Raw genomic sequence first — 16,661 nt, forward strand, 5'->3', positions numbered from 1 at the left:
AAACAGAGAGCTACTTTTATGCAAGTGAGAATCAAATATCACAACTAATATTGTAAGGCTTCCAATTTATTCAACCACTAATAAATTATAGCACAGCAGCAGTTCAAAAGTTAGATATCATGGATGTTGGATACATGGCTGCTGGTAGAAAGCTTATTTATTGCTAGTGAAATACATTCAGTGGTCTTTCAAAGCATTTTCTATGATGCACAGAAGGGAGTGGCTCTCGGACTCTGTCAGTCAAATTTGTTTTAAATTCTTTGGGTGGGGGGGGGGGGCAGAGTCAGGTTCTGGAATGGGAGTGTTAAAGGGGGGTGGGGTTAAATCGGTTGAAGTGGGTCAGGCCCGAAGCTCAGGGTGTTTTCGGATCCTCCTGGGGTTTCCTGTGAGGAGGCTGCTCTGCCTGCTTGCTGACCAGCGCCTGGGTTAGGGAGGGCAGGGCCCCCAGCGCTCCGGCCGGCTGCGTCCCCCCACGCGCTAGCGCCGCCGGCGCCCCGGGCCCCTTGTGCGCCCCCTCCTGGCCTTTCGACTTCACGCTCTCCAGAAGCAGCTTCACGCTCTCGGAGAAAACGACGCGGGGGTCGGTGCCCGGCAGGGCGGGGCAGTCGCAGCTCGCCCTCAGCTTCAGAGCCTGGCGGGGACAAGGGGACAAATGTAACTCCGCCTGTGACCTTTGACCTCAAACTAATACACATTAGCTTATTCAATCCATATTTTTTGGGTGGGGACGTTCATTCCTCCCACCACAAGCCACGACAACAAGCCAAAGCGCTGCACCCAGGTTTTAATCTAGCGGCTAGACATAACAGGAGTCTGACAACAGCAATCAGGATTCTCAGAGGCACAAACCTATGCTGGTACACAATGCTACGGAGGAACTGTATCTTAGGAACAGCTCTAAATGGCTGCCACAGAACTAGACACATGATACATGGATTTTTTTGTCTGGTATGCAGACACTTTGGAGCAGATCCACTAAGAAAGAATACCAGGCGAAGTTAATTTTGTTTATTGCACATCAGCTGCAAATGTTAATTGCTGCATATTAACGGCTGACGATAGCATTATAAAATAAAGTAACAGTGACAACCACACCCCCAAATAATCAGAGGGCACTGTTAATGATTAGACAAGCATAAACACGTCAGGGAGAAAGAGTTTTATGAACAGGAGCTGGACATCTAGGCAACATGGGTCAGTGCTAACTCGCCAAGACTAAATTTAAATTTTTTAAAAAGCTAGAGTTATTTGAAACCACTTCTTTATTTCAGTGCTTTAACTACAGAAAAATTTAATCATATAAGGTCAATAAGTGTATATGATCATAGTTTCTTCATCATATTTCCATTGTGAAGCACTTTTGAGTTCCAATCCGGATTGAGTAGAGCTGCATCAAAACCAGTCCATGACAAACAGATAAGCAATGGCAACTTCAAGAGGGGGCATTGGGACACTGGAAAAACCATCCCACAAATCACTGCAAAGCAAACTAATTTCTGGTCTAATTTAAAGTCTGGTCTCTCATACAGGAGTGTCAATGTGCTCAATGTTAATGTTAAGTCAATGACAATACAACCAATATCTACAACCTTAATGATTGCCTACTCCCGCTACAGTTCAGTGGCATATTGAAAAATAAGCATTTCACCGTCATCTTTTTCCTGCAGCAATATTGTAATATTGAAGATCGGTCTGATAACTCGCACCATGCAGGTGCCGACTGTGGCCGACAGTTAGCCGGGCAAAATTGGCTCTACCACCACAGATGGTAGGGAGGGATTCAGTCAGGCAGGGTGACAGCGTCTCATTGCACACCAGAAACCCCCAGCGGTCGACCGAGCACATAGAGAACTCCATCCTTTACGCTGCACGTGGTCCTCCTCCACCTCATGTCTGTAAACACAGTTACAGTAGCAAACCCAGGGTATGATAAGAGGCACCTGACATCATGCCTCTGTCTGTGTTCGCCCCAATCAATAGCCAAGGTTGCAGCAATGAATGCTAATAGTATATCCTGTACAGGGATCAGACAAAATGGAAACGACCTGCAATATAAGAATATCAAGCAACTAGTAAAAGACCAGCGAAAAAAGCCAATATTGCATTGAAATGGTAAGTTTGTGGCTGTAAAGATTGATGGCTGTGGAGCAGTTGCTTCTCTGTGTGAGCCTTCACAGCAGGGTGACATATACAGGTAATGATAAATGACACATCACCAACGTGTTTTAAAAAAAAGAACTCTACATGGTTTCTGTTTTTCTCTCCACATCATTTTTTATTGCATATTATTGTCATATTGTTATTTGTTTCTGCTCATGTGACATGCCCAATGACCTCTGCAAGCCTCTTCCCTCCTGCAACATTCTCCATCATTTTGGGAGAGCACACATCAAACTAGAAGATGCAACTCAGTAGAGGGTATACCTCAGCGAACACTATACAGTTCTCAAGATAATGCAGGCTCCGCATGTAGGATATTCAACAAAAGTTCATAATTCCTTCCATGCTCTTCACATTGGGAGATGCACACGCTTTCATGACTGCATCTCAAATCAAGCATGAAATATGCCCATTTAAATTCTAGCCACTCTTAAGCATTTTAGTTGGTTATTGCAAAACCACGTGGCCAATCAGCACGATGTTGGTTCAGAGGCCGGAGATGAGTTCTCCTGCAACCCCTGCACACAATGTCGTTTTACTGACACAGTGAAAAACACAGTCATGTTACTGCTGTGAATGGGATCACATTGAATGATCTTCCCTGGTTTTATTTTCTTTGATAAAAATTCAAAATTCTGTGGTCATAATTTCTTATTTATAGTATAGCCCATTTAAGCTATTTAGCTACAGGTTTCATGCTATAGCAACTATAGCAATACTTAAATTATTTAGGGCACAAGTTTCCTCAGACAAAGTGAATATTAAAAAAAAGAACATATTTGCACACATTAAGCAATTCTGCAGCAATGGAGTGTAATGGAACATTAATTTCACTCAACACATTTGTGTTAAGTGACTAAAAGGAGCAAGGAAAGGAGCCAGGATCGCACTGTTTCAACATTTAACAGTTTTCCCTTCCGTTTCCTGCGTTCTCATTCACAAGTACAAACACGTCCCTCACCCCATTGGTTACATAACTACGCTTACACGTACTGCTTTCTCCCCACTTAAGATATCATATGGCCCTTTTCCATTGCACAAAACAGTTCCGGAACCATCCGTACCCAGAACTATCAAGAACCTCGGTAGTTCTGTATTTTCAGGGAAGCGATTAACCTATGCAGTCTAATAAATTTAATGTCAGCTGTAAGTTTTAAATGAGTACCCTAGTAGGCAGTTATTACATCAGACACTTGTTTTCTGTATTTAAAGTTCAAGGGTCGCAGCAGAACTCAAGGTTACTGAACATGACGTAGGAAGTGAATATTCTTTAAAGGCCAATTTTGAAGCGAATAAATTTAAAATTCAAATAGTGAAAAGGGGTTTTGCTGTGTTTTCCACCTATCAGCCAGCCCATAAAGTGCATGTGTACACACATGCATGCACACAGCTGAGGACCAATTCATGTCTTCCCCATCTGTTCTTTTCATGTTTAATGTACACGCATGTAAGCAGGCAGGACTTGCTTTGTCAAATAAAAATTTAATTCAAGGTTAAGTATATTCTTGTGTGTGGCATGCCTTTGCAAGGCATTTACAGAGCACTGGCATCGTTCCGCATTGCATATTAAACAGTCATTTTTGTACCCATCGGCGTGTGACCAAAATTGTTCCACAATCATTCCACAAAGTTACAGTACCCTGTGATTTCCAGTGGCAGTGCACAGAAAATTGCATCTGCAGACTGATTAAATTAGAATGGGGACAAAGGGTTGGAGCCCACAGTTTAATAGACAGAATGATTAAAGCAAGCTTGCGGAAGGAAAACAGTTTAGATGTACATTTACCATACCCTCAATAGCAAACATGCATAATTTTCTAACGGTAATAAAGTCAAATATCAAAATGTCGAGATGCATCTGCCAGCATCAGTCAATCAGCATGAAGCAGCCATATGCTTAGAAGTCATTTGGTGTCTGCTTGGGGAAAACAAAACCCTAAGGAGCACCAATAAGGATACAACCACTAAGCAGCTAGCTTAGTCATTTAATTAAAACAATAACGGAATAAAATAAATATATACAAATCTATTTTTTTAAACTCCTTGGCTTCTTAGAAATTCAAAATGACATAGCTACACGATTAGAATGTGCTTTCCGAAATGGGTCACATGGCACGCGCTGATTCCGTATCTGAATCACTGCTTCCTCCCTCTGTACTGTCACCAATAGTAGCGGGCGATTGGTGCAAACCTATGAATCTCTGCCGTGAACTTTCCTTTTGACAGCCCCCGAGTTTTCCGCTATATGCAGAGCTGGCTCAGATATTCCCATAAATTCACAACCGTTAATAACGGAATACTGTGACAATCTATCTGCGGTTATGCCAAGCTTTCCGATAGGAGGACAAGTCACGGTTTCAATTTCAATCTACACCACGTGCCTGCATTGAATGAAGCAAAAAATAAATTAAAAAAATTAAACAACCTTGAATATATACATTTTGACATACATGATGCCCAATAACAAGGTTAAGCATATTGTCAGTATAATGGGTTAGCTCATCTTTTCGTGACGGCGATTCAAACGGGCTGTTTATTATTCACGGCGTTTCCTGCGAGGAGTGCCGCAGTCGCCGCAGAGCGCAGCACATGCAGATAACGGGCTCCGTGCGGGCCGACCCTTCCCGCAGCTTCACCTGCCGCAAGTCTCGACACGCAGCCCACCCCTCCTGAGCGCTCTCCGAGCCCCTTCCGCAGCTGCGGGCGCATCCGTATCCCCACTCCGCCGATCGTTAAGCAGCTCATTTCCACGCCACTCTCGTTAAGCGTTTCTTGCTTATGTCCACAGGTTTAATTCAAAGGCGGAGGTGAATCTCCGGGTGCCTCATTAATACACACTGCCTTCAGCAAAACCAGCTCTGGCTTTTCTTCGGCACAATGCAGAGCTTCATTTCACAACATAGCAGTGTCATGTCCTCGAATAATTCTTAATATGATTTGATGGCTTAAAATAGACAATTTATCCTCATTTTTCTTGCTAAAGCATGACTTTCAATAATGAATAGTTGAAGCATTCAAATATTATGCATATATGTGTGTGAGTGTGTATCAGGAATGTCATAAACTATAAATATATCAAATACTGATTGGGTCAGATACATCAAAATATTTTTGAGGCATGGATTTATTAAAACTACAGTAACCCTAATTTTTGGTGTTCTGTTTTTTCTATTTATGTTCTTTTGAAATGTAAATACAATGGCGACCACAGAGAGGGGACGTAATCTTCATTATGACGAGAATTTTTGGGTCATCAACTGTAGACCTCCTTGGCCTACCAGGCCATTTGTGATTACTGAGCTCACCAGTGCTCTCTTCTTCTTTGGTTTGGCCCAACATGAGTGCCCGACCTCACTAATGCTCTTGAGGCTGAGCGGAAGCGAATCCCCACAGCCGTGTTCCAGAATCTACTGGAACGCCGTCCATGAAGAGTGGAGGCTCTTACAGCAGCAAATCGGCGTCCAACTCCATATTCACGCCCACGGTTTTGGAATGAGATGTTCAACAAGCACATACAGGTGAGACGCCCCGGTGTCCACATCCTTTTGGAAATGCGACGTGTAAACCAGCTCCTATGTGTACACTCACACTGCGTAACCTAAGAAACCGAGTCTGCGTGAACGTGCGTTGTGCTCACCTCAGGGACCAAGCGGTCCAGTTTGTTTCCCCGATTCCTGTGGGAGGGGTGCGTGGAGAGCCATTCGGGCCCGGTGGGGTCACCCGTCAGTTGATTCGAAATCTCCATTTGCTGCCAGAAGACGGGTCCAGCCCGTACGTCGGCACAGGCCTGAGGTTAACGACAGCCACAAAGCACGCCGTTACTCACCAACGGGCCAACAGCGAGGTTACAGAAATACCATAGATACACACATAATCTAGAGTTTACAATTAGCATGCTGAGGTAAATGACGGTAGGGTTACCCAACAGCTTGCTTTCACTCACAATTACCACAAAAGGATCACTGAGGAATGCCCCTGAATGCATGTTCTGAAGTTCTACATACAACAAGCTCAAATGAAAATCTCATACTCCCCCTGGGAATAATGACTAAACACAAGCCCAAATATATCTTGTGTTTATATATTTATGTACGAATATATAGTTACAAATACAACGCAAGATAATCTTTGTTGTTTATAAGATGGCTCACTCTTGCCCTGTGTCCATCTTCGTGGGGGAGAGCGGTGGTCCTATAAGATCATGCTTGTCAGACAGAGAATGGTCAGAGAAAAGGTATATCGTGCTTCTAACAGTTACTGTATAAGTTAACAGCAATCAAATTCCAGCGGAAGACCCAAATCAAAATACGGTTTCAGAAAAAAAAAACAGATTTCTGCATTTGCCCACGTGAGGCACTTCTTACACACAGAGACTGGGTATCGTCTGAGTTGTCGTCTGGGAAACAGACATGCATCCTTGTGTAGGCGTCATGACATATTGTTCTGTTCGTGCACTGAGGTCTGACTACCCCCCCCCCGCACAAGGCTGAACACAGAAATAAGGTGGGACTTAGCCGTCCTTTTCCGTTAAAGATCTTTGAAAATGGTGAGCAATGATTCACTGTCTCCGCCATCGGGACAGCATTGCTTCCCTGTGCCTGCAGTGCCACCTAGTGCCGGGTGTGCATATGACACCCCAGATAATAATAAATAAATGACATTTCTCCCATGTACACTGAGGATAATAGGTATTCACATCTAAACTATATGGCCATACACCATATATGGGTTAATGGTCTAACAAAACTGCCGTTCTGCCCCAAGGACCACAATGGGGAACGGTAGTAGATATTGTGGATTTTACAGAATATCATTCGGTCCAATAGACAGTACTAATAAACTGGTGCAATACGCGTAAAAGCTTAACAAAAATCCAAATAGCCACAAAATGTTCGTAAAGGCTTTAGACTGAGGACAAAGATCAGACATTGACTACCCTAGGCCAGTGAAAATGGCAGGACGTGGATTTGAAATGCGTGGCGTCTGCGCACGTACCTTGGCGGCCAAGAGCAGCCCGACCTGGTCGGCCTCCGCCTCCAGCTTCCTGCTGAAGGGCCGATTGAACATGAACTAAAACAAAGAGCAAGAGCACTCGTTCAGTGAGACAGACAGGGAGGGGGAAGGATGCAGATGTCCACTACATTATAGGGGCACAGAAAAAACAAGGGGAAATAATGGTACCACGGTGAAGTGGATCTTAGCATTTTAACTGGTCTCTATCATACCCTTACGCTGCATCCATCAGGAGTACAAGTTCACTTTGTCACAGACCATGCAAATGGTATTAGCGAATCGTTGAGGCACGCAGAACATTCCCAGCATGCATCTCTCCATCTAAATTTCCATCTGCCCATTATTTATGCAGCACAATCAGAAACTGCACTTCCGTTCAGCCCGACAGCTGTCAAACTCTTGCACGTGACGCCGCGTGTACCGTGTGCTTGGAGAGGAAGACGAAAGAGCGCTTGTTTCGAGGACATGCTCCAGCCTCCACTCGTATTAAGATCAAAGGTGCATTTTGTAAAAAGGGCTGCAGCAGCTATATAGATGACACTTACAACTGGATGGCACATACAAACAAGTGCCCTAATAGCACTGCACACCTTCCAGATTCCACAACACCAATCGCTCTGCAGCGCAAACGAATCAGCTTTGCTAAAAATGCAAAGAGACTTCATATTTAAAGGGGGGATTTTTTAAAACTATGTCATTTATAATTACACATCAGAGAACACATCATCCCAGTTGAAGTCTCTCCACTGGCTGCAGAAGCTCAGAATTGATTTTAAGATTTTCTTGTTGGGTTTCAAATCCTCACTGTCTGGCTCCTGTATTTATACTGAAGTGACATGTTACCAAAATGTCCTCCGCAAAGAGCCCTCACATCCACAGATTCCAATTTGTTAGTCATTCCAAAGGCAAAGAGAGTACGGTCAGGCTGCTTCCAGCTCATAAGGATCCAGGCTTTGGAACAGCCTTCCAGTAGATAGTGGATCTGAGGGATCTGAGCCATTTCAGTTGAAGCTTTTAAGCACATGTTTAAAATGCACTTTTCAGCCTTGCCTTCTCTAAGAAACTGCATCCCAGTTGCATATTTGACTGTGTGTGCTATACCAGTGGATTGGACATTTACATGTGAAAATTGGCATACCTATCGTTGACATGACAACGGTTGCATCAAACTAATGCCTAGCAATCTGCTAATTCTGCTAAATGTGCAATGGCTACTGCAGCAAATGATGTACTGGAAGACCTACCAACACCTCTGAATAGGGAGAAATGATGGATGACGAGGGTTAAAAGCGTGTTAAAAGCTGATCATAGTAAATAGCAACAATTTGAATGAATTAGCAGTGAAACATTGAAACTAATTTGAAAGCGCTGACTGAAATGAAGATGTAATACACACACTGGTCTATACCACCTGTTCACCGTTCCCTATGGCTGAAGATGAAAGAAAACAGATGAACACAGGGAAGTGAGCAGAGCCAGAGAGAAGTGAGAATTTACTCCAGACTATTTTAACCACGAATGGAGGCACATTTCTGATGATTTCTGGGTAAATATGCACACACCCAAAGCAAGCTCACAAAGGATGCAGAAAAATATTTTCCTCTTCGGTCCTGTACTATGCAAGCGGGCATTATCATGTCAAGTTAACTTTACACTGTAGCTGCTCTGATTACCTGTTCATATCTGATAACGCAGCAGTTCAGGACTAGAAGGGTAAATATGGCTCTATCAATGTTAAACACTGTTCTGAACTGATCTCCTGAACTGATCTTCTAAACTGATCTCCTGCACGGATCTTCTGAACTGATCTCCTGCACTGATCTTCGGAACTGATCTCCTGCACTGATCTTCTGAACTGGTCTCCTGAACTGATCTTCTGAACTGATCTCCTGAACTGATCTTCTGAACTGATCTTCTGAACTGACCTCCTGACTCTTCCTTTCCCGTCAGCCCCACACACGCGCGTGCGCACGTCAGTCGCTACCGTTCGGCTGCCATCGTCGCCCCCACCTTCACCAGCTTCCCCTGTACCCAGTGTCCCAGTGCGGCCAGGCTGTCCTGAGGACACACAGCCCAGATGGCGGTGAGGAAGAGGAGGGAAAGGAGGTCCACCACGTGCGACAAGCTGGCCTGCTCCGCCTGTAGAGGGAGCCGGAGAGCAGACACAGAGGGGCTCAGTCAGGCAGCAGCTCAAACCACAAACAACAATCACAAAATGTCTCTCCTGAAGTGAAAATAGATTTTTTTTTTTTTTAACCTGACATCTTGATACATTTTGCACTTATATTTGTTTTTCAGTATGTCAGTAATTTCAATGACAATGACATCATACGTGCATAAAAACATTAACCTTTCTTTCAGCTCTGATGAAACTCTGATGCAACTAAATTATACACACAGCAAATATAGACAAAATGAACTACTATAACCAGGTTAATCAAATATCCAATATGGAAACCCATCAGGAGTTACAGTGCCTTCAATTTATTTTTTTTTTGGTCTTCCATTGATTATTTCTCACAGTGCTGTGTGGCACAGTCAAAATGGGATTTTGCCTACGCCTACGAGTAACTCTCAAAATGAAATAAAGTAGACGTCCTCATAATTTTATAAAAATTGCTTAATTGGTAAGTATTCATCGTCTTTGTATTGCCAAACTAAATTAGACCAGGGGTTATTCTATTTTCTAGAGGCATCACACTAAACACATTAACGAGGTCGGCCAATGTTGATTTTTTAATCCACACGCATGCAAATTGACCGCAGAATAAACATCACGAGGTCTCACAAGTGAAACATCAGATTAGTCACACTATCATGATGACTGAGGCACAGCCAGTGGGGATGACATTGTTAGGAGGCAAAAGGAGGGAGAAGGTTATAAAAAGACTGGCAAAGCTTTGAACCTTCCTAGGAACACACATGCATCGTACCAAACTGTAAAACAAAATATGGCACAGCCCAGACACTACCAACATAAGGCTATCCTACCGAACTGAGCAGCTGGACGAGAAGGGCATTTGTCAGAGAAGTGACCAAGAGGCAAACTGCAACACTGAGTTGCAGAGCTCAACGACTGAAATGGGAGAAACTGTCCAAATATCAAGAATCTCTTCAGCACTTTACGGATTTAGCATCTTTGGGAGAGTGGCTAGATGAAAGCCACTTCTGAGAGTGGTCAACAGTAAGTCGGGCTTGGAGCTTGCCAGAAGGAGTTTATGGGGCAGACTTTCTGGAAGAAAATTTAGTGGTTTGATGAGGCTAAAGTTTATCTCCTTGGCCTGAAAGCAAAGTGCTATGTTTGGCACAAACCAAACACAGCAGATACACAGATCACACGATCCCTATCCTCAAGTATCATGCTATGGGAACGCTTTTCAGCAGGAGAGCCTGAGAAGCTTGTTGTCATCAAAACAAAAAACATTTAATTTTTCAAATGCAAGTAATTACATCTTTAGGATGCAATTTTCAGAGTAAAGGAGACACTGGGTGCAATAACAGAGAGGAAATTATCAGTAGTTTAACACCTGTCACATCCAAGCAAAGGCCTTACTCAAATTCTCATAATAGAGACACCCTATCATTCAATCTCCATAACAGTGGAGATAAACATGGCATACCCTCATAAAGCCCAGCAATATCCCTCCTTCAATCAACACGCATCAATCAGGGACAACAATAAATATTCAACGGGAAGATAAAGATGTCACTTATCGGATCGGAATAAAAAGTGAGCGCAATCTCGACACAGAGATGCACACAAAATATAACTGCCGTTTTCCCGGAGAGCATTAAATGCGCCACACTTTAACAATTACAAGCTGATTCACCTTAAGACATTTGTCAGGACATATATTGAAAGCTGAATGTAATAAAAATCACAATTGAAGGATCAAGAAAATTCAACAGCATAAAAATGCAATAGTGCCACCCACTGGCCTAGTCATGAAGTGCCCATAACGATGACATCAGCGAGATGCTACCTAACTCCGTAAGCATCTGCCTGAGCAGCTTCCCCTCTGCACATTTCTGCCCCTGAATGGTGTCTCTCCATGAAACTGTGATTCCCCTGCTGCCAGATGTGGTTTACATAAAGCAACAAGCTAGCTATTTTATTTTCTACAACATACGCATTTGTAATGAAATGCACCCAATTAGGGTTACAGCTAGCTGGCACTGCCATTGAAATGTTAGCTAGCTAGCTAACAGACTCAGCTCTACTCATAACAAAGGAAACAAGCCACATGACTCCTTATGTATCATTTTTAGCTGTCCAAAAACAGTACCATAACTAATACAAAAAGTGAATCCAAAAAATCTAGATTTAGTTGAGAGACTTTCACTGGGTGATTTTGGTCTTAGAGATTCTGTATGACAAAGTGTCTTTTTCATTAGCTCTGAAGCTTCCTTTGACTGCCACTCCATATATACCCAGAAGTCCTCTAGAAAACACAGCATCTTTGCCTTCTTCATATTAACCAATCGGAACCAAAACGCATCCCACTTCCTTTGTTCCTAATCTGCACCTAGACAAGTGATACTGGCACTCAATTCACGTTTGTTCCACCATAGGCTTAAGACTCGGACCCAAGTACCCCAATCTATAATTTTTCAGTGTTATATATTCTCTGCCTAAGAGGAACAACATAAATACTCCATGACAATAATAAACCACACAGCTGTCTCCCTTGTTTGCCAAAAATGGCTTTATAAATTATGCATAAATGATGCAATCACACTGCAACTGATGACATCCAATTTTCGCTCGCTATGTACAGTGCTTGGTTGACTGAGCAAGGCAGACAAACCAATGTTGGTAATGAATGTAAAGAGGGTCAGTATCATTTTCACAGCTTGAACCGCACAGAATGGCCCAACACACCCCACACCGCAAGGCCGTCTTATCTGACGTGTACTAACGGTGATGACACACAGTAGGCCGCGAGGGAAACGTGCCCATCTGCCACCTCTGTTCGCCCGGCGTGCCAACACTGACCGGAGAATCGACACCCGTCCCCCACCTCACCATGGCCCACAGTTCTGGGGTTAACCCCCTCCGCATAGAGACACTCACCGAGTGGCCAATCAGGGCGTGGGCCATCTCGTGACCCAAAATGAAGGTCAGCTGGTGGACGTCTGCCACGGCCTCCAGCATGCCAGTGAAGATAAACACTTTCCCGTTCTGCCAAGAACAAGCACACATCCCCAGCCAATTACAGCCCTGGCTTTAACAACGCAAAACATGTGACTAAGATTTAAGGGATGCATACGATATACACACAGCCAGCACAAATCTAATAATAAAAGAACTGTGGCAGACAATTGCACAATCACACTTGCTAACCATGTGCTGCTTTTTGAAAAGCAGCCGCTATAGTAAGATGGAACTCCTGAGGGGAGCAGAATGCTATAAAAGAAAGCAGTCTGAGAGGGAAAGAACATGGAAATGGTGATGCAATCACATGGGGACAGAGGGACTCACTGGTAGGGCAAAGGCGTTGATGGTGGGACTGTCCACCACATGGACGCTCCATGGAATTCTGGCCACCTCTTCAATGTCCTGGTTCCTCTGGGCCAGGTGCTTGACCAACGTCTCCACCACCTTGTGCATGGGGTCCTCCAGTGGAATAAAAGAATCCTTGTACTCTTCCATATACTAGGAGGAACGACCAAAAATGAGCACAAAGCAAGGTTAGAATGGCAAGACAGGGTAGAAGCTATGCAGTCCAAAACTATTTATAACACATGACAAGCATGAAAAATACACTATATGACCAAAGGTTTCTGGACACCCCTTGGTCTAGGGCAGTTTTTCGTGGTTTGGGCTAGGCCCCTTAGTTCCAATGAAGGCAAATTGTAATGCTACAGCATACAATCACATTCTAGACAATTCTGTGCTTCTCCAACAGTTTGGGGGAAGCCCTTTCCTGATTCAGCATGACAATACTCCCGGGCACACAGCGACGTCCATATAGAAATGGTTTTCTCAAGAAGGGTGTGGTAGAACTTGACTGGCCTGCACAGAGCCCAGACCTCAACCTCATCCAACACCTTTGGGATATATATTTGAAAGCCAACTGCGAACCAGGCCTTGTCACCAAATCAACTCTTCTGGCTGAATGAAAGCAAATCCCTGCAGAAAATCTAGTATAAAGCCTTCCCAGAAAAGTGAAGGTCGTTATAGTAGCAATGGGTGGACCAACTCCATACTAATGCCATTAATATTGGATGAGTTGTTGGATGTCAGGTGTCCACATACTTTTGGCCATGTAGTAAAATATGACATAAAACTGCATCTGCAGTACGTTCCATTACATTTCAAATGCTTTTGAGTTGTATTCTCATGTTTACTGTGCTTTTTTCTTAAAGGGAAAACACATTTAAATGATGATCATTATACTGATCTCACCCCCTCTGATGTCACATTGGCCAGCTCCATGAAGTTATCTCTGGTGAAGACCAGCAGGCGGGTCCGCCCAGTGACAGGGGACTCGTCCAGGTGGGTGAAGAGCAACACGGAGAGGGCCACCAGCAGGGCCGCCCCACCTGCCGCCAGGTGCCACCTCCGCCTCCACACGGCCTCCCGCAGCAGCTGCTGCCGATTGGCCGGGAGAGCCACCCACCACTTCCTGATGCTCCTATGGGGAGAGAGACCATGAAAGAACTTTCCAGTGCTGCTTCTCACTGACAGGACACTCACGCCTGTGAACAATAGCCAGAATGGGTCTCCTGAACAATCAAAAAGTATGACTTCGGCAACGAGAGATCCTTCTGAAGTTAATCTCAAGTTAAGATGCTTCTGACTGGCCTTTATCGTGTTAATTTGCAATACACAGATCAGTACGAAAAGCAATTGGATTTTTCCTTTTTTATTTGTGCCCCTAAATCTTGTGCTTTTAAACTGCAACAAAATTAGGTTATTATTAAAATCATTTTTTTTAGGCTTTGTAATAAATATGACATATGACAAACAATACTTGAGTTTTAGGGGTTGTCACGACATCCCATTTTGAAATAGTCGATTTTAGAAATATGGTGATCTTCAATATTATCGTTTTCTATATTACAGTGGAATTATGACAATGTTAAAGTAAGCAATTACCCAGTGGCAGCATTGATTATGAGTTTTAGTAGCCTTAGCGTTGCTTCCTTTGCTTATTTGCAGCATAATCAATTTCAAACAATGACTCAGACAAGAAGCTTAAATTAAACAAAGCATTTTTTATTTAAAATTTCTTTGAATCCTGACATACAGTATAATTGGATATTGTGACAACCCTACTGGTCATAGGAATATTCCATGTGCATTTGGACCAAAAAAACCCTTTATGTCTCAAATTTTCTTCCACAAACAGGTTTCCTATGAAAGACAGATATTTGGCACGTATTTGAGAGCTGGGTCACAAAAACTTCTTGAGAAACTTACGGGCCTCTTGAAATTTCTATGCCAATTCACCATGTTTGTAAATCTGACCTAAGAATAATGACACCAGTTGCTTTACATGAAATCTTACACATGAAATCTTACCTTCCCAGAACAATGGCCACCAGTTTCTGTAATGGCTTGAGGACCAGCCATATTAGGGGGATTGGCAGGGCTCTCAAGGGTCCCGATGTGTGAAAGTTGTGCACACCGTGAGCTGCTGGATTATGATGGAGAAGTCCCTTCTGGTAGGACACACCCACACTAAAGAGCCTCCCTTTAGTGACAGGAGGGTGATTCAGGTAGGCATGGCAAACTGGTCTCCGTTGCTGGTCTGTGGGGACTGCTGTCCACAGTTGTTCGCATAGTGGAGACGGGCTACCTCTGCCCGCCTGGAAGCAGGCTGGCGCTAGTGCTCTGTTCTTAAGGCTGCACGCTTTGTGTGGACAGAGAGAAGTGCTGAAGTCCCAGTGCCTACTTTGACTGTAGGCCCTTAAATTATATAGCTGTCTATTTCTAATGAAACGGATGCAGATCAGTTCCATTGTTTTTTCAGCCGCTTCTCACATAAACATGCAGACACCTGAAAGGGAGGCAAGTTTGAAGTTCTAATTTGAGAATGTTGTTAACAACACAAATTCTAATTCAGATGAACACTTGTGCATGAAATCAACACCCAAGTTACATCATCTTGTAAATAAATCTAAATAAAATTACTGTGACTTTAATAACACCTCGGAATATTATTTAATTAACAAAATATATACTTAACAATGTGGCAAAAAATATGATACATGTTACTGTTTGCTGAGTGAAACAAAACTTCACTGTCAGGTCAGAGCGCAGCGAAGATGAAGCGAGCTACAAAAAGCGCAAACATCTTCTGCAGTACAAGCAAATTAGCCAGGCAGGCAGCTATATAGACAGCTAAATTCGAAAACCAGCCAATTTTACGTATTGCCAGCTTGATGACATGGAAAAAATCCTAAACCAAACTCATGTAACGTTAATCCGCCGACAAAGACCCCAAAAACAATGGCACCGCACAACCAAAAAATATGACAATAATAACAAAAAACATGAATTCTAGAAAAAGGCATATCAACTGCCTTCTTAAAACCAATGTCAAATAAAACGACACAGCGACGGCTATTTATGGTCATAAACAATACAATCGCTTCGTAGATTTAAGTCACCGACACGTTGTATTGCACGATTTAGGGGGTAAAATGTAACATGCCAGTTTACAAAGTCCGTGCGACAACAGTACTATTTTGGCAGAAGAGCCACCAGGAAAATCCCCGGCAGAGTGGGGCTTCACTAACACCCAAACGATCTGCATGTGAAGAATTTCGTCATCTCACCTTCAGCTCTTCAACTCGCCCTTGTCCTGTAGCTAACCTCACATGCTTAGCCAAGAAAACATCTGCAATCAATAGTTCATAAAAACTTATGATGTCGCAGATGTGGTCATGCTCCGCTACAACAAGCGTGACAGCAAGGCAGCTAGGTTAACTGGCACATATTAGCAAGCCATCCAACGCTAACCGACATTCGCAAAACTGTCAAACAAATTACACGTAAATATTGGATCCTGTTCGTGTGTTTATGGGTAAGTTCTTTTCGCGTGGCTCATTCTGTCACAACTTACTTTATCCGTTTCCTTAGCTATGCAAACAACCTCTGACCCTTTTCAGCGTTTCCCGAACTTTCATAAACACTCAGCGAAGACAAATGTCCTTATTTAACACCCATTGACAAATCATAATGCCAAACATTACATAAAGACATTTTCAAAAATGTTCGTTGAAGTTGGTCCCGAATGTTACAGTAAGTAGCTGCCTGGTTGTGTTACGTGTAATGTGTCCTCCATTCAAATGTGAAAAAACGAGACTGAGTTCCGCCCAGACTGTAAAAAATAGTTCCGCGTTGATCTTAAGGCACTAGGCTAGTTCCTCCTATTTTAGTATATGCATGAATTCCTGGAAGAAGACTATAATGTTTAGAAAATAGAAGACTTTCTGTGCTCTATATTTATGGGGCATGCATGAGCCCTAATGTGACA

At 43.3% G+C, this 16,661-nt stretch overlaps 1 protein-coding gene across 4 annotated transcripts; it reads right to left on the reverse strand.

Moving 5' to 3' along the window:
• Positions 1-50: 50 nt before the first annotated feature.
• Positions 51-16,485, reverse strand: oma1 (OMA1 zinc metallopeptidase). Of its 4 annotated transcripts, XM_064333537.1 has the most exons (10): positions 16,248-16,445; positions 15,961-16,022; positions 14,702-15,179; positions 13,583-13,811; positions 12,656-12,829; positions 12,248-12,355; positions 9,184-9,312; positions 7,156-7,230; positions 5,798-5,947; positions 51-631 (listed from the first exon to the last, which is right to left on the reverse strand). In XM_064333537.1, the coding sequence occupies exons 3-10, from the start codon at positions 15,139-15,141 to the stop codon at positions 353-355; spliced, it is 1,584 nt and encodes a 527-aa protein (XP_064189607.1). In that variant the 5' UTR covers positions 15,142-15,179; positions 15,961-16,022; positions 16,248-16,445; the 3' UTR covers positions 51-352. The 4 variants fall into 4 exon arrangements, with proteins under 4 accessions (XP_064189607.1, XP_064189608.1, XP_064189605.1 ...); XM_064333538.1 differs by lacking the exons at positions 15,961-16,022; positions 16,248-16,445 and adding an exon at positions 16,452-16,485; XM_064333535.1 differs by lacking the exon at positions 15,961-16,022.
• Positions 16,486-16,661: the final 176 nt, after the last annotated feature.

This window comes from Anguilla rostrata, chromosome 4 (genome assembly GCF_018555375.3).
Source record: "Anguilla rostrata isolate EN2019 chromosome 4, ASM1855537v3, whole genome shotgun sequence".
NCBI lineage: Eukaryota > Metazoa > Chordata > Actinopteri > Anguilliformes > Anguillidae > Anguilla > Anguilla rostrata.

Bases quoted from the DNA above. Each gene is read 5' to 3' on its own strand.
- oma1 (XM_064333538.1), bottom strand. From the start codon at position 15,141: ATGGAACTGATCTGCATCCGTTTCATTAGAAATAGACAGCTATATAAT. The intron at 13,812-14,701 runs GTAAGATTTCAT...CTCTCCCCATAG, and splicing joins GTGGCCATTGTTCTGGGAAG to GAGCATCAGGAAGTGGTGGG. The intron at 632-5,797 runs GTGAGCACAACG...TGTCCCCGCCAG, and splicing joins TGGACCGCTTGGTCCCTGAG to GCTCTGAAGCTGAGGGCGAG.